General features: G+C 38.9%; 1 protein-coding gene across 1 annotated transcript in view; it reads right to left on the bottom strand.

Moving 5' to 3' along the window:
* Nucleotides 1–26315, bottom strand: part of LOC106961172 (protein diaphanous homolog 2-like) — a 256445-nt gene that overhangs the window by 213640 nt on the left and 16490 nt on the right. Inside the window, exons 6-12 of the mRNA XM_015054721.1 lie at nucleotides 23360–23468; nucleotides 18895–19005; nucleotides 17113–17225; nucleotides 13381–13497; nucleotides 7019–7137; nucleotides 3463–3527; nucleotides 1656–1760 (exon numbers count right to left, since the gene is read on the bottom strand). Coding sequence (XP_014910207.1) covers nucleotides 1656–1760; nucleotides 3463–3527; nucleotides 7019–7137; nucleotides 13381–13497; nucleotides 17113–17225; nucleotides 18895–19005; nucleotides 23360–23468 — 739 coding nt within the window. The remainder of the gene's footprint in view (nucleotides 1–1655; nucleotides 1761–3462; nucleotides 3528–7018; nucleotides 7138–13380; nucleotides 13498–17112; nucleotides 17226–18894; nucleotides 19006–23359; nucleotides 23469–26315) is intronic.

The following is a 26315-nucleotide window of genomic DNA, read 5'->3' as shown; positions in this document are numbered from 1 at the left end:
TTGTAAAGAAAACCCCCCACAAAAAAAACCACCCCTCTCTCAAAAAAATGTTTTTAAATACCCAAAAAAAAAAAAAAAAAAAAAAAAAAAAAAAAGCCACTGACGTTGGACTGTTCTTTGTTTTAAACAGCTTTCTTCGTGGTGGTGATTTTGTGACAATCCTCCACTGCTGAATAACTTCAAAATTGATTCATAGACGGCTCTGTCCTTTTCTTTACTTCTGTAAATTTTTAGGTTTAGTGTGGCGTCAACGTTCTTCTTCTGCAGACGTGGGTCACTTTGTGGTTGTAAATTGCTCACACGTAAATGTAATTGTGTTCGCATTTAATTAGTAGTATAAACAACCACACCAAAAAAATAAAAATAAAGAATTAAATAAAATATTGGATTTCAGCAAACAATCAGATATGAGCATCAAGATCTGCTGTGTGAACGTAGCTAAAGAGTTCCCGAGCCGAGAGGCTCATATAATCTCATCAGCATATTCTGGGGGTTTATCCAACTATCTCCCCCAAGTTGAATATGTTTGGAAACTTCTGAGGAAAACTGAACCGTAATCATGTTTTCATAGAAATGAGGTGCTCAGGTTACTGTGACCAGCAGTGAACAAGAGCCAAAGTTAGCAATTTTCAGCATCTGATGTGCCGTCAGATGCATATTGTGATGCTGCTTCTGCTCCAAATGAAAAACAGATGAGAGGAAGTATTTTGGGCTGCTCTTACATCTTAAATATAGCTCTCAAAGTGAAATCTGAAATATTTAGAAGCCATACTCAACGCTCAAAACTTCACAAAATCCAAAGTCGCGATTGGTGCATCTCAGATGTTTGCCAGAGTTGTTAAAACTAATCATTCTTTCCAAGTAAAGTTTGACTTTCCAGGTTTTTCCTTTCACATTACACATTCATCTGCAGTTGGAGCTGACAGGTAGATTTTGAATAAGGTTAAGTTGAGGAAGAACACTGATTGCATGACTAGTCAAGAGACCAGCTAAAAGAAAACCCTGAACTGTGAAGAGTAAGGATGAACATTTTAGAAACTGCTTCAAGCAGAAACTAAGGCTCACTTGTTCAATCGTTATTAGCAACAATAAATGAAAATTTGAGATAAAAAGCAATCTAAGAAACAAATGAAGCAATACCATCCCTCCATGCTGGTTGAGATTAAATTCTCAAAGAAGAGAGGCAAACTGCCCTTTTATCCCAAGGCAGTCCTAAAAAGGGTTTCAAATTGGGTTAAGGGGGAAATAGCAGTCATTTTCTGTACTCAGAACGGGGGGGCTTTGCCTGGGAAGAAACGGAAAAGAAACGCAATCCATCTCTGCGATGATAGAATTTCATAGGAAAAGCTTCAATAGAGCAATTCTCGCTTACAAAGAGCTACAACTTAGGAAGAAGATTGACCCTTTATTAAATCAAGCCGTCTTGCATGGATGATAACTCCCACTTACAGCACCTTCACATCTTTAAGTGGGGTGAAAAGGTATCCTTCTGACCCAATCAAAGTGTTTCTCAAGGTCCCATTACTCCTTGATGCTATGATTTTTCAGACACATTTTCATTTGTGTGAATGTTTGAAAAGTATTTAATATCTTTCATCTCAACTTGATCAAAATAACTTTTTGGGGGCACCGTTTTCTAGAGTAGTGAGATTTACCTGCGTCTCCAGAGTTTGGATTTTTGACTCCAGCTCCTTGATCTTCTCCTCCTTTTTTTGGGACTCGGCCTGGGCCTCCTGCCGTGCGCTGAACTCCTCATCAAACTGCAAGAGAAGAGAAACAAGAATGTCTGCGTGTAGATAACAAACACGTGTAGGTAAAAGGTAAAGCATGGGGTTGTCTCCGGAGAGCGACCAGAGGGCGCTTCAACGGGAAGAGAAAGCACGCCACTTCACACTCTGAGGCCCGTTTCCATCCATAACCCTTACATCCCCGGAGTCCTGTCACCCTTTGTCTCTTGTTTGGATCTTGGTTTTCACGTATGTTGATGGCTCTAACCTTTGCAGAAACCAAGGCATGTCGCAACAATGATTTCACCAGCCCAGCAGGGAGCAGAGTGGATCGCCGCGACACGAGTCTTAAGAAAAAACATTCAGGACCCCTGCTGTTGTCAGATTGAAGTTGAGACTGTGTTTCTTGCCTTACTACAGTGCAGTGAAAAAGTATTTGTTCGGTTGCAGATTTCTTTCTCTCTCTTTTTTATGATTTACTGTCACACCAACACCTTTAAAATCATCAAACAAAAATAATCCGAGTATAAAAAAACATATTTCCAAGTGATTATTTAATTTGTGAAGGGAAACCTTGCTTTGAGTAACAAGTTGATTAACAAGCTCAATTAACTACAAGATGACTGATTAACCAAAAATATTTGGAAAACTTTGTTCAATTTCATTGACATCTATCAGTCAAAAGTAGGTTACGAAATCATTTCTTAGGCTTTGGGACCTCCAGCGAACCACAGTGACTAACTATTGAAAACTAGTAAACCGGCTTTGCAGTGATCCGCCTACCAAAATGACTCCAGGATTGAAACGAAAGCTTGTCCTGGAGGGCACAGAAAAACCCAGACCAGCATCTAAAGCACAGAAGGTCTCGCATCATTTCACTAACTGAGTTCATATCTCAATAATTAGAAAGAAACTGGGCAAACAATGCATCCATTTGAGAGTTTCACAGCCAATAAAAGAAGAAAAAACACCTCTGATCTAAAATAATGATTTACCAATGGACCGCTAAATATTTTGTGAACCGAGGAGACAAAAGTTGAACCTAATGACCCTTACATGCACTGCAAGACTACCAGCACTTATCAAGCAGGGAAGGGAGTACCTCTGGACTGGCCTTAGTAGATGGAAACATTCATTCTGATCAGGGAGAATGTCCAGCCATTAGTTAGTGACCTTAAGCTAAAGTCCACTTAGGAAATGCAGCAAGAAAATGATAATTACACCAGCAACAGCAAATGACTGTTTCAGAATGGCCTAGTCAAAGGACAACGGAAATTCAATGCCATTTGTGTTCAGATGACATGCAGTCATCTTTAGGGGCTAATTATTTTGCCTGATATTTCTGTGACATTCTGACAATTCACAGTGTGACAAAAGAAAAAAGAAAAAAACACAGGAAATCTGAGGTTTTAAAACACTATTTCACAGAACCGCCGGTAACTGAATCTGTTTAAACCTTTAAGTGAGGTCCGGCCTTAAATACGGAATCACATCAAGGCTTTTCCACATAACTTAACTCTCCCCAACCTTGTGCACAAATAAGTATACATCAGAACATCACAATCGATTCTTGTAATGCTGATACGGATCATGTAGCGTCACAGCCAGGTATTGATTGGGGCATGCTAAATCAATAGCTTGTCTGGGAGCTCTGGGGAAGAAAAAACTTTGCTGATGGGAGCTGGCCAACCAAAAGGGAGGGGAGGGGGGGTTATTTGAGTGATTAATGTCTCACCTTTTTGGAGTACTCTACAGCCTTCTGTTCACTCTCTTCAACTTTGGCTTTATCCACACACTGATCTGCAAGACAAGAAGGGCGTGAGATACTTCAAAGGCATCTCAGGGTGCAGCATGCATCTTTAACTCATTGTGAGGCTTCGAAGTTAACTGGTGTCTTCTTTTTAAAGTAGATCCAAATCCAATTTGGGTCATTCATCTGGGCTGTGAGCGTTCCTTAGGAACCTTTTTTTCATTTAGAGTGCCAAAATGTATTCTAGGAAAGCTAGCAAGCACCTCATTATTTCCAAAAGGAATCATTTCAAACAGCAATTGAAGGTTCCCAAGAATACACGGAACATGGCAATTTGATCAGATTTCTATAAAAGAAAATTAAGCATCATCTGTATGAGAAAACATTGCATGGAATAGAAACATGATCATTACAGGACAGGTAAGGTTTAAAGTAGCAAATGAAAAATCAATGAGAACTATAAGTGTACAGTAGATTTGCAAACCACTTATTTTTTTTAACGTCGATTATGTGCTTCACTCTACAAGACTCCAAAAAGAGTCTGAAACTGCATAGGTAAACTGTGACTTTTTATCTTTTATAGATTTCCTTTATAGATTTATTGTTGGGGTTTTTTTATACAAAATGCTTGCAAATCTAAATACTGCTCAAAAAATAAAGGGAACACTCAAATAACACATCCTAGATCTGAATGAATGAAATATTCTCATTGAATACTTTGTTCTGTACAAAGTTGAATGTGCTGACAACAAAATCACACAAAAATCATCAATGGAAATCAAATTTATTAACCAATGGAGGCCTGGATTTGGAGCCACACACAAAATTAAAGTGAAATGTTCCCTTTATTTTTTTTGAGCAGTATACATGGACTCTTATATTTACATCTGAAAAAATCTGAAAAATATGGCATGCTTTTTTTAATTCAAGCCCTTGTACTCTGACACCCATAAATAAAATCTGGGGCAACCTATTGCTTTGAAAAGCCGACAAAGCAGTAAATGGAGCCTTCCAAAGTGATTTAATGTAAGTCCAAGTTCAGCTCTTCTGTGAAGGTTTTAAAGGCTTGTCAGAGAACACTGGTGAGCAAACCAACAGAATGAAGACCAGGAAACGCACCAGACAGCGTCAGTGGGAGAACATGCTCGCACCATAACTAACAGAGTTGGTGTGAACATAGATGAAGCTATATATAAAAAACAACAACAAAAAAAAAAACTATATTTAGGCTGGAAAAGACCTTTCACCTTGCAGCAGCCAGAACCACCATGCCTAGATCAAAGTCTATCAGTGTGTCAGTGTTAGAATGGCTCAGTGAAGCTCCAGGCCCAAGTCTGAGGTAAGAGATGAAACCTGATGCTGAAAGATGCCATCCATACAATCACCCTGAGCTGGAGGAATTTTGCAAAGAAAAAACAAACCTGTCTATCTCTACATGTGGAAAAGCTGATAGGTACCCCAACAGACCTGCAGCTGTAATTGCAGCAAAAGGGGGTTCGACAACAATTTGGCTCAGTCTGAATGTTGAAGTAGGACTTAAAAGATGGTAGAAAAACACATTTCCCACTTGTGTGTTTCATTTTGCTTTAGCAAAGTGGGACAGAAAGCCTCAACCAGCAGAGGGTTGAATACAAATGACTGTCACGATTTTCCAATTTCTATTTAGATAAATAAAAATACACACTTCCTTCTCATTTCAATTCACTGTTATGTATGACTTTGTATTGGTGCATCACGTAAAATCCCAATAACATACAATTAACTTTGGTATTATGATGCAGCAAATTGAGAAAAATGTTCAAGGGGTTGGAATATTTTTGTGTTGAAGCGACAGAGAGAGCTTGTTTGGTGGAGAAATGAGAGGAAGTGCACATGATTCATGACCTACAAGCACCGTTTGGCTCTGGAAAAATGCATTTTAAACAAAATGCCTCAAGTTTTAATGTGAGTGGATCAAGGCAATTTGTCCGCAGCCTGCCATCATTACTACAGCTTAAGATGACAACTCGCTTTAAAAGAGGAAACTAAAATACTAAAAATAGGTCTAAAAAGGGCAGAAAAGACACATTTCATCCCTCCATGTGTTTTTTTATTAAACTTCAGCATAGTGTGAGACAAAGCTCCATGCAGCATCTGTTCTCAAGGGATAAGTTTAGAAACTTTTAATGACCCTTTGTTGGCAAGTCACAAGCTAGCGACACGACTGTGAGAGACAAAGTCAATTTATTTTTATTTTTCAGCGGGAAAAAAAAAATCTCCTTTGGCAATGCAGCTCAAATTAACATTGTCTGCTTGACTCCACCAACACAAATAACTGAATTAAAGCAAATGCTTCTCCATTTTATGATTCATTTGGCCAAATCAAACACACTTTACTGTTAAATTTATTCTCATTTTGTGCATGCTGATAGACTGGAAATCTTGGATTTTTTTTCCACCAGCCAATGAGTTTAGCTAGTAAATCTGTTGATTTTTGAAAAGAATATACGGTTATGCTAAAAAAAATAACTAGTCCAACAACACCAACCAGATAAATTGCAATCTGTGGTTGAATTATGTTTTTACGTGCAGCTAGATGTAGTGTAGTAATACAAATCAACAGGATTTTTATATATCTGACTCGGTTTAACATTTGCAACATCAACTGAATGTTGTTGTGAATTGAAAGTGCTTCAACAGTGTGGAGTTCAAACTGTAAAGGCCATTCTGCTGTGAACGAACAGATGTTATTTAAGGAGTCAGCAAATGCTGGTTGTAGAGCATTCCTCTAACAGAATCTGAGCAAAATGGGTCAATGGACACATTGTTTAGAGGAACAAGGCATCTTAGTGCTCCGACATCACTGAGATGTCAGATGGGAGGTCTCTGTAAACCTGTCGAGATTAAACATGAGTTCATAGTAAATAAACATGGCCGACCAGGAGGAAGCAACACCAGTAGTTTGGGTATGATGAAGTGCCCAGCATAATTTTCCGACCTTGGTCCACTTGAAACATGACAAGGGACATAAAAGTGATGCTTCTGAGGCAAAACAGAGGAATGCAGAGAGATTGTGGAAAGTATTTTGATCATCCTGGGCTGAAATGCCGATTTATAGGAGCCAGAGGTCAGTTGACTCCATGCAACACAGACGGGAAGCAGCTCTCTGATTATACAGGTAACTATTAGTTCAGTGAGTCACATGAAAGCTGGATCTTCAAACAATTTTCAATTTAAACTGCAAACGTTTGAGTTTGTGAAGAAAAACACATGAAGTGCTATTGGTTGTAGAGGCCAGTGTTCCTTTTTTTTCTCATTTTTTGTAGACTGAATTTAAGTAAGTTAAACTTAACTAAATGTTTTAATTGAAAGAACAAAATGAAGACTTCCTATTGCATTTACATGTGTAAAAATAACACTATAGTTAAACACTGCTTTAGTAATAGCGCCTTGTCAAAAAGTAAGAATACAACACAAGTACCAAAAAGTATTAGCATTAGCATTTGCCAACAATAGGTGGCACATAAACAACATTTGCAGTATGAAGCAGTTGAAAAGTTACCGATAAGCTGAGTGAAGTCCACATCCAATCGTTTACTGTAGCCAAAGTCAGGGTCCGTCCCACTGCGGTGCAGAACCACCTGAGACACGCATTCCTCGATCACCTTGTAGTACTGAGGTCTGAGAGAGGTCACGAGACAAAGCAGAACAATTACACATGAAAGATATGAGTGACACAAACCCCACGAGGCTAATTAACCACAAATGATTCCCTTATCCAAGTAGAGGTCACAAAATGCCATGTCGAAAAGGCTGCTGCTGGAGAAAATAGGTGCACCATTAAATTTGATCACTTGCTTCACCCTTATCTTAAATTTAGCAGATTAATGGCTACACAGAAACCAACCACGCGATCGTCTGTCCATTTCAAGGTGACTGACGGCCGCCAACGCTACGCCTGCCCCCTCGCGTAATTTGCAATCTTCTTTGCCAATTAGGGCGACCGTAAAAACTGAAATGTAAATCTAATCAGTGTAATGTGTGTAATTAAAGGCACAATGGGCAGGAAAACATGCCAGGCAGTGGGGAGTGTGACTGGGAGCGTGGCGTCGTCAAACATGGACTGTGAATCAGCCTGAAAGTCCGTCGCCAGCGCGCAGGTTGCTATGTGACCTTTTCTGTGTAACATTATCAACTTTAATTGCAAGTGACATTTAGCAAATACAATGCCATCTTAAGCCAGGCTCCAAACTGAGAAGTAATTATTTTTTAACCCTGACACAGGCCAGCGTTTGATGTTTAAATCTGAAAACCAGTCTTGTTTTTTTTTTTTTTTTTTTAATTCTTCCAGTAGGTAAACATTATCTACTTTGCAAGTTAAATTTTAATCTTGGGTAGCAGATGTTTGAAATACTGTCTGCCAAGGCACCCTGACAACAGCCTATTATACTAAAACTAAACTTCACTGTTCAAGTGCATAAAAGGGTTCTGAGACATCAAACTGATGTCTCCTGCTGGGCCTCTTCAAAACATAAAAAACACTTGAACATATAAAAATAAAAGCCTTCAACAGCAAATTTCTACAATCACCACATGCAAGAAAAATAATTACCTTTACAGTCCAAAAAACACGAGTCTGTATTTTAATAAATCCAATCAAACCAAAACAGAAATGGGATTAAGTCAACTTTTTATAGTCAAAAAATGGTTAAAAAAAAGTCTATTTATTGTTTTAATGTGTGGCTTTCTATGTATGAAACCTTTGAAAAAAATACATATTTTGTTGTAGTGGCGTGACCTCACACTTGGAGAAAAAATTTGGAAAGCTTTCAGAAATTGACTAAATCATCAATGTAATATCTACAGACACATATGAATATTAAATGATATAAAGTAATATACAAGTATAATGTGAAGCTGGCCAAGGTGGATATGACGCATGACTGCTCGTTTCCCACTGGTGTAACCATGAACTGACAAGGAAGCATTATCCTCTCGATCACTTCACAAAAACGGTAAGACAAGGAAACATGCTGATTAAGTCATACATAGAAAATGGCAACCTTTAGGTACAAGATGAAAGTAGAGAAAGACAATATGGCAACATTCATGTGTATAATTGAAGTAGAAAAGAGGGAAAAAAGGGACAAAATGGTAAAAAAAAAAATGTGGCTGAAAATTAGTGAACGAGTGAATTGGGCCTTTCTATACACATGTTTATCATGGGCGACATTAAATATTAACTTTAATCTCAACGGTAAGACAAAATTGTCCTTGCATTCAACAACCAGAGTGATATTTAAGTTCTGACAGAATCGACATATAATACATCCTCGCCATGCTTCATATCTTTCCAGAGATGATTTGGTGAGTGATACTAAGCTACTTAAGTAATGTGCGTGAATGTTTGGGCAGACAAATCTGAAGTGAATCATTCTTCAATAATTACTAACAGAGAAATCCATTAGCATCTGGAAAACAGCGATCTGATTGAATAATCACAGGAAATGAGTCAGTTTGTTGTTGGTAAAGGCACAGAAATAAATTCAAAGTACAGTCGTCGATTAAGTCTCTCTGGTCGCCCTTAAATTCCTAATTGAAAAAACAACTACACTTTAATGTGTTTTGTTATGCTGCGCCAGTGGATGACAGTGAAAGACCCACCTTCATACACAAATATGCTGGAGTTTAATATTTTTAGCTTCCTCTAGATTGTCCAATTGATTCATAACCGCAGACGTCTAAAAGCCTGAGGTTTTAAGACAACTTGGATTAGATAAGGACTTCAGTCTGATCAAAGGCTTGGCTGTCTGTTGGTTCTGCGAGAAAAACATTGAGCGAGAAGGAGGGGAAGCATTACGGCTGCTAAAATGCGATAATTGATTACAGCAGGCAGAGCTGTGAACAAAGTGTCTGCTGCCAGGTGGGTTAATTTTGTCCAAAAACACCAAAAACTGCACATAAACAAAATATGTCAGCGAGAAAATAAAAAGGAACATCAGAGCATTTCGTTGCCATCAAACACTAAATGAAACGGAGTTAATATCTGCCCTTTTAAGTTTAACAGCTAATTTCAAAGTCTATTTTTCCACTGTGATACCTTGTGAGTGGGCAGGACACACGAATGTTGTTTTATAAAAGACGAAGAAAAAAAAAAAAAAACGAGAAATTTTCAGCCAAAGTAAATAAGTATAAACCAGCATTTATTTAGGTGTGCTGTTTTGAAAGCATGAAATGCCACACGTTAATCTTGAGCTGGTGGATTCACCCACTCATGACTGGCACAAGCTGGTGAAAGCTCACACGTCGCCCCGCATGGCTTAAGCACCGTGGGGACTCGGCTTACAACTGTCATGAATGCACACCACATTATTATCTCAATAAGCCACACTATTTTCCCCTTCGTCCTCCATCCTCCACCGCCGCCGAGCAGATAGAGACTGGGTGGAGATAACTAGAGACGGAGAGAGTGACCCAGAACTGTCAGGGCCCTTCCACAGTGGGCAGGCCTGGGCTTCCGAAGCGAGCACACGTCCCCAGTATCATCCTCAACTTCTCCTTTTTCTGTGGCACCTTCATTTCTTCTAGTGATAACTTGTGGTTCACAGCCACTTGATCCAGCCCTGCTCCACATAACCAGTGTAATCCCCGTATCACCAGGCTCCAAAAGAGCAGATCTGCTCTGTTATTGCTGGGTGGGTTCGATGCGTTCCAATTCATTACACTTGCAAGGAAAGATTAATTATCAAAAATAAACCCAGGCCTGAAGGGGGGGAAAAAAAACATACAACTTATGTTTTGTTTGGAGACTTTATAGACATAGCGGGTTCACTCATAATTAGAAGACTGCAATGTTTAAAAAAAAACAAATGCTTAATGATATATTTGAAAATAATAAGTGGCAGCACATGGAAAGTTGAGTGAGATGAAAAAGAAAATAGGAAATACACTTCCTTGTAAAAGTTCTGGATTTTGTCACGTTAAAACCACAAAACATCTGTACATTTTATTTGGATTTTATGCAACAGATCAACACAAATATGTAAATAACTGGGTAAGAGAAGGCATACAAAAAGATATACAGCTTTCAAAACATGCTAAAAATCTGAGACGCGTGCCGAGAAATGTAAGAGTATAATACTAAATATAAAATATAAGGCAACAAACTGCCTTGAGATGACACAGCAGACACCTGCTGTGTTTAATTTAATCCCAGTATAAATGCAGCTGCTCTGCAAACGCCTAAGAGGTTTGTTAGAGAAAATCACAAAACAAAACTCATCAGGAAAATTATATTAAAAGTCATATTTATGGAAATGACAAAACCTAACATTACAACTACAAGAGGGTGCAAAGTGATAGTTTCGATCGAAGGACGTTTATATGAAAAATGGCTCAGTCAAAGTCCAACTGGGCTGAAAATTTCCATCTCTAGAAATGCAGAGCTGGCAGACGCACTCAACAAGCTGTAATTGTATAGGTCGTTTGTCAAGAATTAAGCCACTCTAAGCTTTAGTATACAACATCTCAAAACTCCATTCAATTTTGTAGCTGCAACATGAGAACATAGAAATAAGTTTGAAGGGTGGGACTACTTTGAAAAAGCCCAGCATAGTGGACACAAATAATATACACAAGCTCATGTTTCTCGTAAATTGGTCTGGATTCGGAGTTCTTCTCCCTCACACTCACCCCATCCAACCTTAAATCGAAATACAGTATTTATTTAAAAACCCGCTTGCACTGCATTAGTTCTCCATCTTCCCTAATCTGCAGCTGTGATGCACAGGGAATTAAATGTCTCACTCATGATGCGTTTCTACTCGTAATGTCTGTGTTCTGAGTTCATACTTGCATTAGTTTGGACGGTTGAAGGGAAAAGAAACTCACAACATATCTTTTGAAAGAACTTTAGATTATTTTTCATGAGCAGTTCAGCTGATCCCTTCATGCTTCTGCCTGAAGGAGCTGAACGTGGACAACGAAGCAGAGGTAGACAGGGATGGTTAATGTGAATTCCATTTCTCACTTCCTCCGAATAGATGAGGAATGCATTATTCATGCCTCCAAGGGGACAGCAACTTGTCTTTAGTAAATTCATCCACCTCCTCTCATCCTCAAGTTATCTTCCAACTTTCTCTTTGTAAGCCGAAGTTCTGCAAAAAAGTTCTGACGCAGCATGAAATTAATCAGAGCCTCTCTATTAAAATAAGTCACCCTCTCGTTTTACAGTCACTGACTAATCTGCTTTTTCAAACATTAGGCAGGTTTCAGAGTGGCTTAATTCTCGACAAAACAAAACGATGTCCTGACTGAAACGGCTCCCCTGATAACGATCACTCGGACAGTGCAAACAAATAAGAACCACCAACTGTTAAACGACTGCTTTCTCCTGTGCAACACAGCCAACACTCATCCAATTAAGGGTGTTGGCTGGAGTTCTTCAAACTTGCAGAATTTAACATACAGATATCAGTGATGTAGCACTTCTGTCCTAGATAATGATTCGAGCTGCAGCAGGTGGAAATCTGGAGGAAGTGACTGAAAAAAGGACAAAATACAAACAATATTTTGGTTTGTAACTTTCAGGCTACCATTGAGTAAAGTTAACGGAAAAACGGTACAGAGGAAGAGAAAGTATCATCTGAGGGTTTACAGTTAAAACCCATGGAGGAGTGTCAGAGACACCTGGCGGGAAAAGGAGAGGCAGAAGCAAGTGATGTGGATTAGCAGTGCTTGGCAACACCTGATGTCATCCAGGACATGTTCCTGTATAATATTGTCTCTGCTGCACAGAAATTGAGCAGTTAGCATATCATGACAGTCGTGTCATTTGGCGACAGTCTTCAGTTAGAGGCCGACACAGAGTCTTCGTCACGACTCCGAAGAAACTTGGATGGTCAGAAGAAACTTAATTTCATTTTGGGAGAACCAGAGCAATTTTGAACTTGAAAAACAAAGAAAAAGCATTGAAAAAGTATACGAATAATTTGGTTGACACAATGCTGCCTTGTGTAAATAAGCAACTAACGTTATAGTTCAGAATAAGATTTATTACAGAAGTTCTATTTCTATTCTTCTATAAGACATAGGATTACCAGGTAAGCCTTTTCTCACAGAGATCATCTTGTACTTCATTCTCAACATTGTCCGTTTGTTATAAAACGGATAAAAATCAACCTTTTTACCAGGCCAAACTTCATAAGTTTGGTAAGTTGTGTAAATACAACAAATTAGGTGTTCCATTTTAAAGTTTTCAGATTTCAACTGGAGGTTTCTCACCCACAAAGCTCTCATATTCTAATGTCAATTAAAAAAAACAAAACAAAACAAAAAAAAATAAACAGTTTATTTGATCTTTTGTAGATTTATGTTATAAAATCAGTCACACAAACAGCACAGTGCAGCCTCCTTTAGTGAACATTTTGCTGCAGCATCTAAAACATAAAATACAGAGAACGGCAGTGTTATCAGACTGCACGCTAATAATAGTTAGCAGTGCCGCTGTCCTGCAACCTTGAGACACTTCTCTGCCCCAGCACACCCGAATCTAATCAATGGGTAACGACAAGGCATTTACAAAAATTGCTGACATGCCGAAGAGGCGATTCAGCCTTTTGATTCAGGTGTTTAGGAGCAGAGAGGCATCAAAACGTTGCCGACCACTGATTAGCCCGATGTCTGGGCCTGCTGTGATTGACAATGCAGCTAATAGCTCAAAATTTCCTTTACATTTTTGAAATGGCAGATGTAAGCCCAGAGAGGACATTTTATGGACGTCTGTTAAGGAAAAGTGAGAGTGAAATGAGAACGATGGGTTCGTGGGTATTGTATCTGCAGTCATAGAGGCAGAGTGAGAGCTCGCCTCACCAGGTCATCAGTCAATACAAGGCCAGCAGTGTGTAAAAGCCAAACAGAACTTACCTGATGTAATAGTCATTCCTGATAAGCAATAGGTGCTGAAGGATTGACAGAAAGTAGGTCTCCGAGGCGGTGTCTTTCACCATATTTGACAGGAGATGGTACACTTCATTCATATCAGTGAGGGAGCAAGGTTAAGGGAAAAACAACTTTTTTTTTTCTTAAATCAGATAGCTATAAAAGCATCCATTCTGACAAACGTATTCAACTCCGGTGAACATTTAAAGGTTATTACAGTTTGTTTTCATTAGAAGCGTTTTTTATTTTTTTATTTTTTTTGTAGATTGTAGCTCAGCTTCTCTGACAGGCATCATCGCACAAAAGTCAACAGAGATATAATTGATCTTTTCCGCTGTCTCTCAGGGGAGCTGTGACAGAGTAAACTGCTAAGTTGAGAACGGGGGACTGGCATTGAAGAAGGCTCCCACAGGTTCACCCGTCACTCCAGACCTTTCAAGACATACAAAACTAATTACATGAAAAAGTCGCACAACGCTTCACTTTTCTACACCAACTAAATCTCGAGGATCTGATCTTTTGCAGGGTAGATGCATATGTGAGGCTAAACCTTTATATTGAAACTGGCACGCACGCAGAAGAAAAAATGTCAGGCGATTAAATTTGCAAAAGCTATTGATTGTGTGTCTTAGCTTTGCTTTGCTTTTAAAGGAGAATCCAGTGACGGCTTGACATCTGAAGCAGCCGGTAAATCTAACGGGCCTTTTAATGCTTTAAGTTTAAGCCTAATGAACATTACATCCTGATTGAAAGCATTTGTTTTGATCCTTCACTGCTACTCATACAGCTGTATTGTATACAGTGGACAGAACATTTAGTAGAAAGGCTACCTTCAAATGTTTACATTTCCCCTGATATCAACAGCAAAAAAATTGAAACCTGAGCACAATTAGGTGTTCAGGGTTGAACCAAATGATAAAAAACAAAAACAAAAAGAAAATCTACTTAACTTATGTCTAAAAGGTGGATCCAAGTCAGCAAGCAGACAAATTTTGATTTGCAATTATTTCATAAAAAGAGAGGTGGATTATCCAACCAGAATTATGTCAGGATCTAATCATCTTGCTAAGTGACATTTTCTGTTACTAGGGTTCGGCAGGTTTTATTATCAATGGTCAAGCTTCGTTCATATAAATGAATCAAAGCCTCAAATAATGACGACAGTCATGATCATGATGGGTGTATGTACACTTCTGAGTGAAGACGATTAAAATCTAAACGCAAATCGTAGCTCTTCACAATCTGCATTAAAACATTTAAACCCACAGTGTCGTCAACCGCCACAGAAAACACAGACGCCGGAGAAACGTGTTCGTGATCTATGGGTTGCTCCGCTTGCCAGATCCCTCACTGCGTTTGGAAAAGATCAATGCTTTTAAATGCTGTTTCACCGCTCTCCAAATCAATGTTAACAGTGTCTGTAATTAAAATGCTTTAAATATATATATATTTTTTTTCTTCTTTTAGAAACAGAGGGGGGAACTAAAGCTCTTCTGAAGTATCGTTTCTCTCCTCTGCACTACCTGGGAGAATTACCAGCCCTGGGAGATTCAATTATAACCTCACCACAGCTGCATTTCAGAAGACGGGGGGGTGGGGAGGGAAGGAGCTCACCCTGGGAGAGAGCCGAGGTTCGTTCATCTATCACTAACCTTCGGACGTAACCCTGCTGTAAAACGCTGAGCTCCTCCATGCCCCCCCTCATCCACGCAATCGAAACTCTTTTCTCCTCACTCTCAGTTTCTCTCTCCGTCTCTTTACGCTCTCTCTCCAAATAATGAATAAACATGAGTGGCAGTCAAGTGTGATGTAGGCCAGTCAGTGGTGGGGTCAATCAATCATCATTCCACAGTTCATTAATATTTATTAGAGCCTGGAGTCATCTCCTCAGCACCTGGACCCAGAGCTGGACAGAGGAGACGAGTCTCTTCAGGTTAATATTTATGAAACCGCTGGGAGAAACAAGACACATGTGCAGAGCTCAGGTGGTAGAGGTTCTGCTGGTGTGTGTATGTGTGAAACGAGTGTGTGTGTGCGTGCTCCATGCAGACAAAAGGACAAAGGGTAACCTGGGTTTTCCAATCAGGGCCATACCTCACAGATCGATACCACATTGTCCTTGGAAACAAACATTGGGCCTTCTCATTTGTGAACCTGCTCAAGCACATCATTAATCCAGCTGCACCTCCCCACCTCCACCCGCCCATCTCCATGCACACATTCACAACTCCTCCTCCCCTCGCAAGTGTCACACCAAACTGTCACTCACGGTGGCACTTTTACGCCCTTACAAGAGCTGTGGAAGAAAATGGTAGCAGGAACGAACATCTACATAATGTCAGAGTCTGGTTCGTCTGCTCACAATGTCAGCCATTCATACATGGCCTGGGAGAAGATTTCTGAATTATTAAAGAGCTCTTCTCTCGGATGCCAGGAGAAGTTTGCCACTCAGGACTAAATTTGTGCTCCTCTTATTACTTACACGCCAGGATTTCAGAGCCAAAAGGTGGAGAAATGAGTAGTGCGTCTACAGGTGCATCTCAGAGAATTAGAATATAGTTGACAGGTTTTTTTTTTATTATTTCAGGATTTTAATTCAAAAAGTGAAACGGGAGGCATATATTTTAAGACATTGTGATGGTTATGACTTTCATCTAATGAAAAATCTCAAATTTAGCTTGTCAGAAATGAGAAAAGACCAAGGAAAACATTGTGTTTTGGTCTGTATACCCAGAGTCCATTTGCCAAGTAAACTAATGGAAAGTGTAGTGGAAGGAAAAATATGGTAGAAGCAGCGATAAAAATGTCAGCTTCTTGAAACATAATGGAAATGCTTGGTTAAGGGTTCTTTTGCATGAATTACTGAAGCTGTGAGCCTGAGGGACTGTTGAAGTGATAATGGAGCCCAGGTTACTTTAATATTCCCATTCAGCTTGTCGGCTTTAAGTGTCTAATCTTTCACTTGAAAATGCGTCATAGAAATACTAAAAAGGTTAGAGTCAGCACAGTGATACCATGGTCATTAAACTGGATTGTCGGTACTTTTGGCATTGTGGGTAAGGCGCAACGTCTTTCTAGTATGCATTTTAGCACACTGTTTCCTTCCACTAAACTTTCTGTCGATATGCTTTAATACAGCACTCCTATTTTTGAACAGAATCATGGCCGTAACATAAGAGTGGTGCATTAAAAGACCCTTTAATTAATACTAAGTTATGCTCTGAAAACTGAACTGTTACTAAATGTAAGCCAGTAATCAAAGCCAGTAAACCACTGATGTCTCATGAATCCATCATGCAGTACGAGTTTCCCTTTTTGAATTGAATTATTGAAATAAATTACCTTGTTAAGATGCTAGAAATATTAAATTCATACTTTGTTTCTTGTGTTTCATTAATGTCTTTCACAATTAAAGGCCAACAAAAAAGACAAAAAACAAACTAAAGAGAAGAGGGAAAGGACTGAAGGAGAAGAGCAAATAAAGGAGCAAAGAGGTCAAAGGTTAAGATGACTAGGTTATTTACCGAGTATACCTGTCTGGGGATAGAGCGGGATATTGTGCTTTGACTCATCTAATCCTCCTCTAATGAACAGAGCCATGGGGAGGATTTAGTCGGCAAAGCTGGACCAAAACCAACGAAACACACCGGCACACGGCTAGTTCTGCAGGAATATACATCGATCCTCCATGTGGCAACGCAAAAGACCAAAGGATATTCCATCTCAGCACGGATGTCGTCCAGGCGATGGGAGAGTTCGATGGCGTCTTCATCTTTGTTCTCGTTGAACACCTTCAGCTGAATGTCCAGCTCCTCTGTCTTTTTTATCTCCTGGAAATTAGTGGAAATGTTAAGAGTCAAAAGTGTTTTTTATACAGTGTAATATAAAACACACGGCTAATGTAGCTATTATATTATCTTTCACCTAAAATGCCTTGCAAAAGTATTTACACCTCACTGAAAGTCTTCACATTCTGTCACGTTGCAACTGAAAACCACAAAGGCGCATTTTGGGATATCGTCTTTTGGTGATGGCAGGATCATACTGTGGGAAAGCCTTTGAATGGAGCCAAATACAGAAATCCTAAACATAGCCGAGTGGTTAAGATGAAAGCATAATAATGTTTGAATGGCCCAGTCAAAGTCCAGACCTAAATCATATGCAATCAATATATGTATACAGATTATTCTCATCAAATCAGACCAAAATTGAGCTAATTTGTACAAACCTGCAGCTGTTTTTCATTGAAAACTGGCTCTACAAATCACTTAATACAAATACTGCAATCCTCCGGTCTTGTCGTGTTTTATCACAAAATTTCCAGTTAAATATGCTGAAGTTTGTGGATATAGCGTGACAGAATGTGAAAAACTTTTGCAATAGCAGTCTTGGAATAAAAAAAAAAAAAGAAAACTAAGATAGCATCGACCCTCTCGCCAACAGCTCCAGACAGAACCAATTCCTGCACACCTGTACCAGCCACAAGGGGACACAGAGTTGCTCTTTACCACTTCCCTATGAATCATCAGCAGTGGGGTTTATGCGCTGAGACACAGCCAAATGTAACCCAATTTCTGTAGGTATCAATCACCTTGCACACTGTTGGGGTGCACCATCTGTCTCCAGCAACCAACACTGGTTTGCAGGGAGATGCACAATGGCACGCAAAAGTAAAGGAGGGAGAAGAAGAAGGGAGGCAAACACAGGCGGCCAAGGACTATCAGAACAAAACAAATTGCGCTTTCTTTTTCGGCGGGCTTCACCGTTTCTTGGCCAACAGACACACACCTTCCTGAGCATAACTCATAATTAGATGAAGGAGTGTCACGCTGAATGTGGGCAATAAAAGTGGCAAATGTGGGATTCGTAAACGACTGTACACAGAGGCTCTTTCATATCAGGGGGCAGAAATGGAGATAATTAAAGTAATGACCGTAAAAATCAACAGGAGCAGCTGGGATGACTTATTAACAACTGGCTCCGTGACATGTTCACCCCACTTGCAACAAATGAGAGTTTGAGCGATGAGCCGGAGCTCGCTCGCCTTCGGCTCGTGTGAAGCCGTGTACGGTGAGGTTGCCGATAATGACGGCGCGGTGCAGAGGTGCGAGCTCCGCGCCGCGCTCTCCGCAAGCCCTTGCTACCATTAATCACACCAATTGTTTTGAAGCTTTCCTGTGCAGTCACTCCCACTTTTTTCTTCCCAAAAATCATTAAAGAAAAATAATTAAATCTAGTTTAATTACATTTAACATTCAAAATGCACATCAGTGAGTGGATTTTGCCAAAAGGCAAAAGCAGGAAAAAGACTTGCTTCATCGAAGCAAAGTAATAAATAATTGGTTTGATGAGGTAAAGTTTAGCCGAACTGACTTAAACTTCTTCATCGATCTCGTTTGGCAGATGAAGAATACGCTGAATATTTAGGTCACTTCATTCCTCTTCAATAAAGTCAGGACTGATCTAAGTCTGACTGCCAGTTGTTCTCCGTCGACTCACAGGAAGGATCTTCTTTAAGCCGCATCTGAGGAACTCGTTGCGTAGATGTATCCGGAAGTCCAGGTCGTCAGGCGAAGTGACCAGGGCGTTGATCAGCTGCATACAGGCGACCTGGAGAAAGTAAAAATAACAATAAACATATGAGCAAAACAGAACCTGAAATTTTGGCTTTCCAGGCTGAATTGCAGATTTTTACGTTTTTTTTTTCCTTCTCTTTTTAGAGACTAAACCGGATGAAAGAGAAAAGCCACTGAATATTCTTTGACAGAGGTAGTAGTTTTAAATTAAACTGTAAAAAAACAAATCACAAGAATATCCCTATGTGCATCACAGCACTTGTGACCTTTATGTGATCTATATTGAATATTAAGAAAGTGAATGCTGTTGTCAGATGTGCTGATAAACAGGAAACAGGAGCAAAGAATGATTTTATGAGCATCTGATCCCAGATCAAAATTGGAATTGGTCCATTTCAGATCTCTTTCCAATTGACTGGTGCATGTCTAAATATATCAAGCACAAAAAGTAAGAACACTTGGTGTTTAGTCAGTTATTACTTGGCAGCAAATCCCCATACCGTTGGAAAGCCTGTTTGTTTCTCTTTGAATAGTAATTATTTGTAAGAATAATGCATTTGCAGGCTGAGCAGCAAAGTTAAACGTGTGACTTGTTAAATCTTCTCTGCCAACACCCAACGGATTAATCTACTATTGACTACAGTTTTGTGTCATTTATTATATGGGATTAATGGAGTATGAAGAAACAATGTATATTTGGCCATTTAACTTTAATTCTTTCATTTAAAAAAAAAAAAAAAACAGAGCCTTCAGTAGAACAACATAACATCGCGAGACTAGGAATGACCTCGTTGGCTGCACACTTCTATGTGATAGGCAGCATTTGTCACAATTTAGGCAGCTGTAGTGGGCACACTTCTACTAATCTGCTAGGGTTCTAATAAAAGAGCTGATTTTATTTTTTTAAGTTTATTCAACTGTTTTATGAACAGTTAAATAAACTTCAAAATTTGCGGTAAAGTTTTGGTTAACTTCATGTAGTTATCCGCTTATATTCGTGTTCTTATTTTGAAGTGGGCGAAGACTTTTACTCAGCAGGTCTGTTTCCTCTTCTCACATTCTACAAATGAGTTATACAGAAAATTACAACACGTAAACAAAAAAAAAAAAAAGGGTGGCAACTAAACAAATACATGCAAAAATTCACAAACATGAATTGGTTCGTGTCTGTAATCTTCATATTCTTCAGCTACGAAGGTGATACTGCTTAATGGTGTGCTTTGTTAGTCAGTACTTGCTTCACTATTGCTCTTCAGAGCCTTGACTGCAGCACTGAGGACAAAAGTAAAGAAAGAATCAGGTAAAATGAGGAACGCAGTCCAGTTCTGTGAGGCTATTGACCAGACGTGCATTATTAATGGATTTATTGGAAGAAGAAAGAGTGAAAAAAAGAGTTTGTGTGCATGGTGAGAGGGTGGATGGATGAGTGTGGGTTAGGAGGAGGAAATAGCAGATGAAATATAATGAGAAGTAAGGTGTTTCTAGGGAGCAAGCCACAGATGAGGCACTTTTCCTTTGACAGACAATCGATATAAGGCTGAAGGATTCCCATGGACAAAATCGGAAATGCTGACTTCTTAAACCTTGACCCTACACTCAATGTTGTTATGTGTTATTAATCAGAGTCACAGCTGAGCTGATTCTTTGGGGCTGTCATGTCCGTTTTTTGGACTTAAAACCTTGTATTCTGCTGCTGCTTCCTCTCACTGTCAGTTTGAGCACCTCTGGGCCAAAATCTGTCTTAGTGTGAAGAACTGGATGAGGAAAACAAGAATAAGTGATGAAGCTATAGAAAGAATATAATCAGATATGGTCAAGCTTTTCATGGAAAAATTAAAGACTTCTCCGGACTGAACTTTCTAAAGTTCACAGTCCTTTGAGTTAGACTTAAAATACGAATGTCATAACACATTATACATTTATAGGAAACATTTCTACAGCAGACAGGGTTTAAATTTGTAATCTGCAAAAAGAAGAAAGTTAAGGCTAGGATGGAGGGAGGAAGAAAATTACTGGTTGCAAAACATCTCCAAACAATAGGGAAGAGGAAGAAGTCTGGAAATACAAATGCTTTCCATTCTCCTGTTTGATTTTTCTATACAAAAATACTGTTGGACACCTTTTCCATATTACATAGAAATAGAATAACAGAGTAGAAAGACTTTTTTATTTAAATATCTAAATTTCTAGGATAGTCTATATGTTGCTTTGCTTTTTTCACTTGATGCAAATTTTGTTTTTTAACCTTTAAATTGAATTTGCCGCATTTTTGTAGATTTCCCTACTTAGTTTGTTTTTACAATTTCACCATGAACTCCCCATGGTAGTTCTGCTTGCATGATACTTAGAACCACCACCAAAAAAACGTCCCTGCTGTTTCAGCACATCTCAAAAGTTATCAGTTAAAATGTTAGGTGAAAAAATTACACCTTCAGATCATTTTAAAACCGTTGCCGGCTTTCATGTGACACTTGCCCTCTATAATTTGACCTGAAAAGCTAAACAACAGTATAAAAACTTAAAGGTGAAATAAATTGGTAACCCTTGAACAAACTCTTTGCTGAACCACCTTTCAGTGTTGTTTGAGTTAAATCCATCACTATATTTGGATCTGGGTATATTTGCCTATTGTACCCTACAGAAATGATCTTTGTCATAAATATGTATATAAAAATATTTATATAGGAAAACATTTTGATCCTTTGTTGCCTCTCTGTAAATTAACAGTTTAGTTAAAGGATGTAAATCTCAGCAACAAGGCAGCTTAAAGTGGTTTATATGATAAAAACATAACACACTGAATAGATCTAAAAAGAAACAATACATTAGAGTAGCAGGATAAAGGAAAGTAGTGGAAAGCCACAATCCAGACTAAAACTAATCTATTTTCCAGTTATTAATCAAAGGGAGCTCTAAGCAATGGGATGTTTGAAATGAATTGTTTTCTGGATGTTTGTTCCAGATTAGATGAAAATTGAATGCTGCTTCTTCATGTTTGGTTCTGGTTCTTTATGTGTCTCTGAAGGTTCTGGACTGAGGGCATCACATCACCAGAATCAGCCGGATCAACCCGGATCACTAGTTTCACTCACGTAACCTAGTGTTTTTTTATTTTTATCAAAATCTGGGGAATTTTCAGTTTATTTGTTCATGATGTTACATTAAAAGTGACATAAAAAAAATTTAAGTCTTTGATTAGAAATCGTAATTGTAATTAAACTACCAATAGCTGGAAAATGTAAGAAATTTGAAACGGGGAGTTCCCTTCCTGCTCAGCTGTAGCCTGAACTACACTAAAACACATTTTAATCACATTAGCCAAGTCTAGCTGTGCAGAACATCACGGCCTTTGGATTTAAAGTCTATTAATTTCCCCAAAACCCCTGTATCAGCAAAGCATTTTAATTTACTCCACAATTAGCAGAGCTTCATTTCATTAATGGCAAAAATTAAAGGAAAAACAACAGCCTACTAATAAAAGAATATCTTGTTTCTCCTCCGCCGCCCGCCTCATCAATTTCTTTCATGACTTTTTTTTTCATGACTTCTCATGCCCTGCAGCTAATCTAATTCCTTAAGTAATTCCTTGCTCTGGACTCTTAAGGACAAAAAAAAAAGAGCTTTGAGTGGTGTTGTTGTTGCTGTTAGATAGTTGTTTTCCTGTTTCTAAAGAACACTGGTGAAAATGAGGAGAGGTACGCTGCTCTGCTGGCCTCTCACAGAGTCCTCCGAGATTCAACTTGACAGCAACATAGAAAAAAGCAAGAGGAAGTATTTGTGGGATGTGAGGAAAAAAAAAAAAAGATGAGCAGAAACAGCGAGAGGAAGGGGAAATATGACAAAAAAAGAAAGACAAACTCAATATCTTTCTTTAACTTCATCTTTTTTATGGGTTTGCTAAAAGAGAGGAGCCATTCAGTGGAGGTGCTCAATGAGGCAGGTGTTTTCTTTTAACAAAGAAGTGGCAATGGAGCATTGAGTTGATTATAATAGCCCCCTGATCACATCTTGTCATGTCCTAGGGGGAGCTTGATGTGGACGAGTCGACATGAAGACAGAAGCAATGAAAGATGTGGTAATACAGCCGAGGTGGAGGTATAAATGGACCAAACACAGCACAGAGTGGCAAAACTGTCAATTTGAGTCATGTCTGCTCCCATTAGGATCTTGAAGAAATATGACGCGTTCTGTACACTGGGCCCGCTCTGCGTCCACCGTGCATAACATAAACCAGGAGTTTTCCTACAATACTTCTTTTAATCTCAGTTTTGGGTTTCCAATCAATTATTTTCCACTGCATCACATCACAGCAGAGCAGTGTTGAGGTATTTGGATCATCGCGCTGCTTGTTGTTTTTGTTTGTGCTGTGTGCGTGCCTAATTACTCACCTGCAGCTGCTGGGCCTCGTGGTTCTCCAGTCCCTCCACAATTGGAGCAAATCTCTCTTTATTGTTCCTCTCTGCAGCAATCGTCATGGCAGCCAGAATCTTATCCAGGCTGGGGAAAAAGCAAGCAAACAAACAGTTTTAAAACCTCTAACGACAGGACATTTCTTCACAATTTAAAGCTCAAACAAAACCGGTCTCTTCTCGTGTGTTGGTCAGTGCAGCCGATCGTTTATGTTTTTCACTCGTTAAATCCCATTTGGACCCGATCTCGCTGTTGTTAAGGGAAGCTTGAACAAAACGATAGGCTTTTGCTGCAAATGCGGCCTATTAAAGCGTTTGTAATAAATGTATTTGGTAATATGAAAGCAAAGCTATTTGAAAGGTCCAAGTAAATTTGTGTTCAAAAGGGCTCAAGGCAGCTCATTTTAGATTACTTAATCATTTAAGACTAAACTGAGAACATGTTCATTGTCACAAACACACACTAAACCAGAAGTAAACTATTGTCCTTTCAGCAATTCTCTGAATGTTCAGATAAAATTCACATCCATATTAGGTAAATAATGAGCCAGAAAAATTGGCATAAATGGTTTTGAGAAACATTTTCCCCTTGGTTTTCCAGAAAAGAAAACTGAGGCGATGCCCCAGGTTCCTACAAAAGTATTCATACCCTTTGAACTTTGCACATTTTGTGCTGTTACAAATTTCACTGATTTGAAGCAGATTGAATGAGAAACAACGATCTGCAGTACTTGATGCCATGCAGAGGAGGTCATTTGGTCATGTGAATCAGGAATGCTGGAATAGAGACATGTCTAAACATGCAGGGCAGTGGGAACCCACTGGGTTAGCTAATCAAATTATATTTCTTGAAGATGTTTTGCCTTTGATCTAAACTGTCAGATCTCTGTCTGTCTGTCTTCAAACTAATTTTCCTTGTTCTTGAGATGTAAATACACTACAGACCTTGACAGGATAATTTTACTCTTCTACTCTTATAATGTACAAGAATATTATGCTTGGAAAAAAAGCAGTATTAGTTTCTCAGATACCGAATCCCCATATGGAATGACAATGTTCTTCTTCTTTCCTCCTTCGGTGGACAGAGTTGAGTTTTCTTGAAATTCTGGATGCCTCAACATAGGTCCAGTCAGGGGTACCCACAGGGTTGAAGTGATTTCTTAGTTTGTGTTCCTTGTCATCAATAATTCAAAGGATTAATTTGACAGAAAGGTGTGTCTCCAAAGATTTGTCTCAGGGTGCTAAATACAAACCTACAGGAGTTGAAAAATGTTATTGCTCCCCAAAAGAAAAGAGCATTTTGTCTTTCAGCCAAAATGTACAACACAAAAGGTTCAAATTCCAGGTTGTAACATGCTAAAATGTGACAAAGTTCAAAAGGTATGAAGACTTTTGCAATGCACGTCTTTAATCAAACATACCAGACACAGTTGCTGTTGCATCCTCTACTACCTTTGAGATTAGCAGACGTCATGTCTGACCAATAGGACCGCATGTGCAGAGTAAGGCTTACATGGAGATAAATGGAAGAACCCTGTGATAGACATTACAAAGTCACTGAAAACATGACGAGCTGCATACTGAGCAGCTTTAAAGCCAGTTCAGACGTAGCTACAAAACAGGCGAGATAGATCTGCTTAACTTGTCGTGTTCTCTTTTGATGCTGTCAGCCAAAAACGGTGCCTAACATGAGTCAGATTCTCAGCACCGGCTGGCAGAGAAGTTTCGGAGAAGAAGGAAAAGAAAAAAGAAAAAAGACGACACCTCAGCTCCTTCGGCTGTCACTTCCACAAGATCCGGACATTTTATAGCACGGATATCATCGTGGCAAAGATCTTGTTGTTCAACCTATTTTTAAATTATCTGAGTGACTGGTGTGAGTGAATAAAGTATCATGAGACACAGAGAGGTACATACCACCACTATAAGATTAGAAGAGCAGTGATGCATGTGTGTTTATACCCCACCTATGTGGTGACTGAACTGAACACAACTAATTTACTCATTAACCGCATCAGCGCACTGATTAATGACTCGAGCGCATCTACCTGCGAAAGTTGTTGTGAACACAAGTTCACTTGAGTTGTGATCTGTAATATGTCAACATTTTGCTCACTTCAGCAGATAACTTCTTTATCTTGGTTGGCCTGAGAAACCCTGATTTTGTGTCGTTAAACTCCTGCAGACTGAAATTCAGAGTATGTAGCAATTTTCAGTCTTGTACAATTCTTTATTATTATTTCCTTTAAGAGACACTCTTAGTACGACTGTAATAGTTGGGGGTAAAGTCACTGAAACGTGACCTGATGCTAGTTAGGAGAGGAGACTGACGCAAAGCTCTGGCACCTTAGCTTTGAATTAGCTAGGCAATCTTAGCCATTTTTATTCAGGTTTGTAAGAACATTAAAATATCTGTAGTTGGATCTAAAAGACAAAAGTTTGAGACCGCCTCTTTAATAAACCTAACAATATGAAGTTAACACTCCAGTCTCAATTGATAGATTGTAAATTGATCTCACTGTACACAACATCAATATTGCAAAGTACATTAGTTAATTATGCAAGTACTCCTCATTCAGGCTTTTTATGCGCGTAATAGATTCAGTGATTCTAGAGCTGCAGAAAATGTTATTAACTGCATTGCCAAGCAGCAAAGTTGTTTCAAAGCCAAATCAACACACATTGGTTTGGCTTTGGAACAACAACAACAACATCATCATTAAGTTTTTGTTCCCAGAGGAACAAAAACTTTGAAGAAGTTTAGGACTTTTCAGTCATTTTGTTTTAGAATTAAAACAGAAAAATAAATAAAGAATTTGGAGAAATAAGACGGTTTTGCTGAGCACAGGGAAAGGTTGGGAATTAAATAGATGTACATAAGTTGGCAAAGGCCAAACTGAAAATGCTGAACATCCTGTTGGAACAGCAACATGAT

The sequence above is a fragment of the Poecilia latipinna genome, unplaced genomic scaffold, assembly GCF_001443285.1.
Source record: "Poecilia latipinna isolate Pla-1442-1.1 unplaced genomic scaffold, P_latipinna-1.0 Scaffold1274, whole genome shotgun sequence".
Lineage (NCBI taxonomy): Eukaryota > Metazoa > Chordata > Actinopteri > Cyprinodontiformes > Poeciliidae > Poecilia > Poecilia latipinna.
The sequence above is the reverse complement of the archived record's forward strand: the minus strand, read 5'-3'. Positions and strand labels throughout refer to the sequence as shown.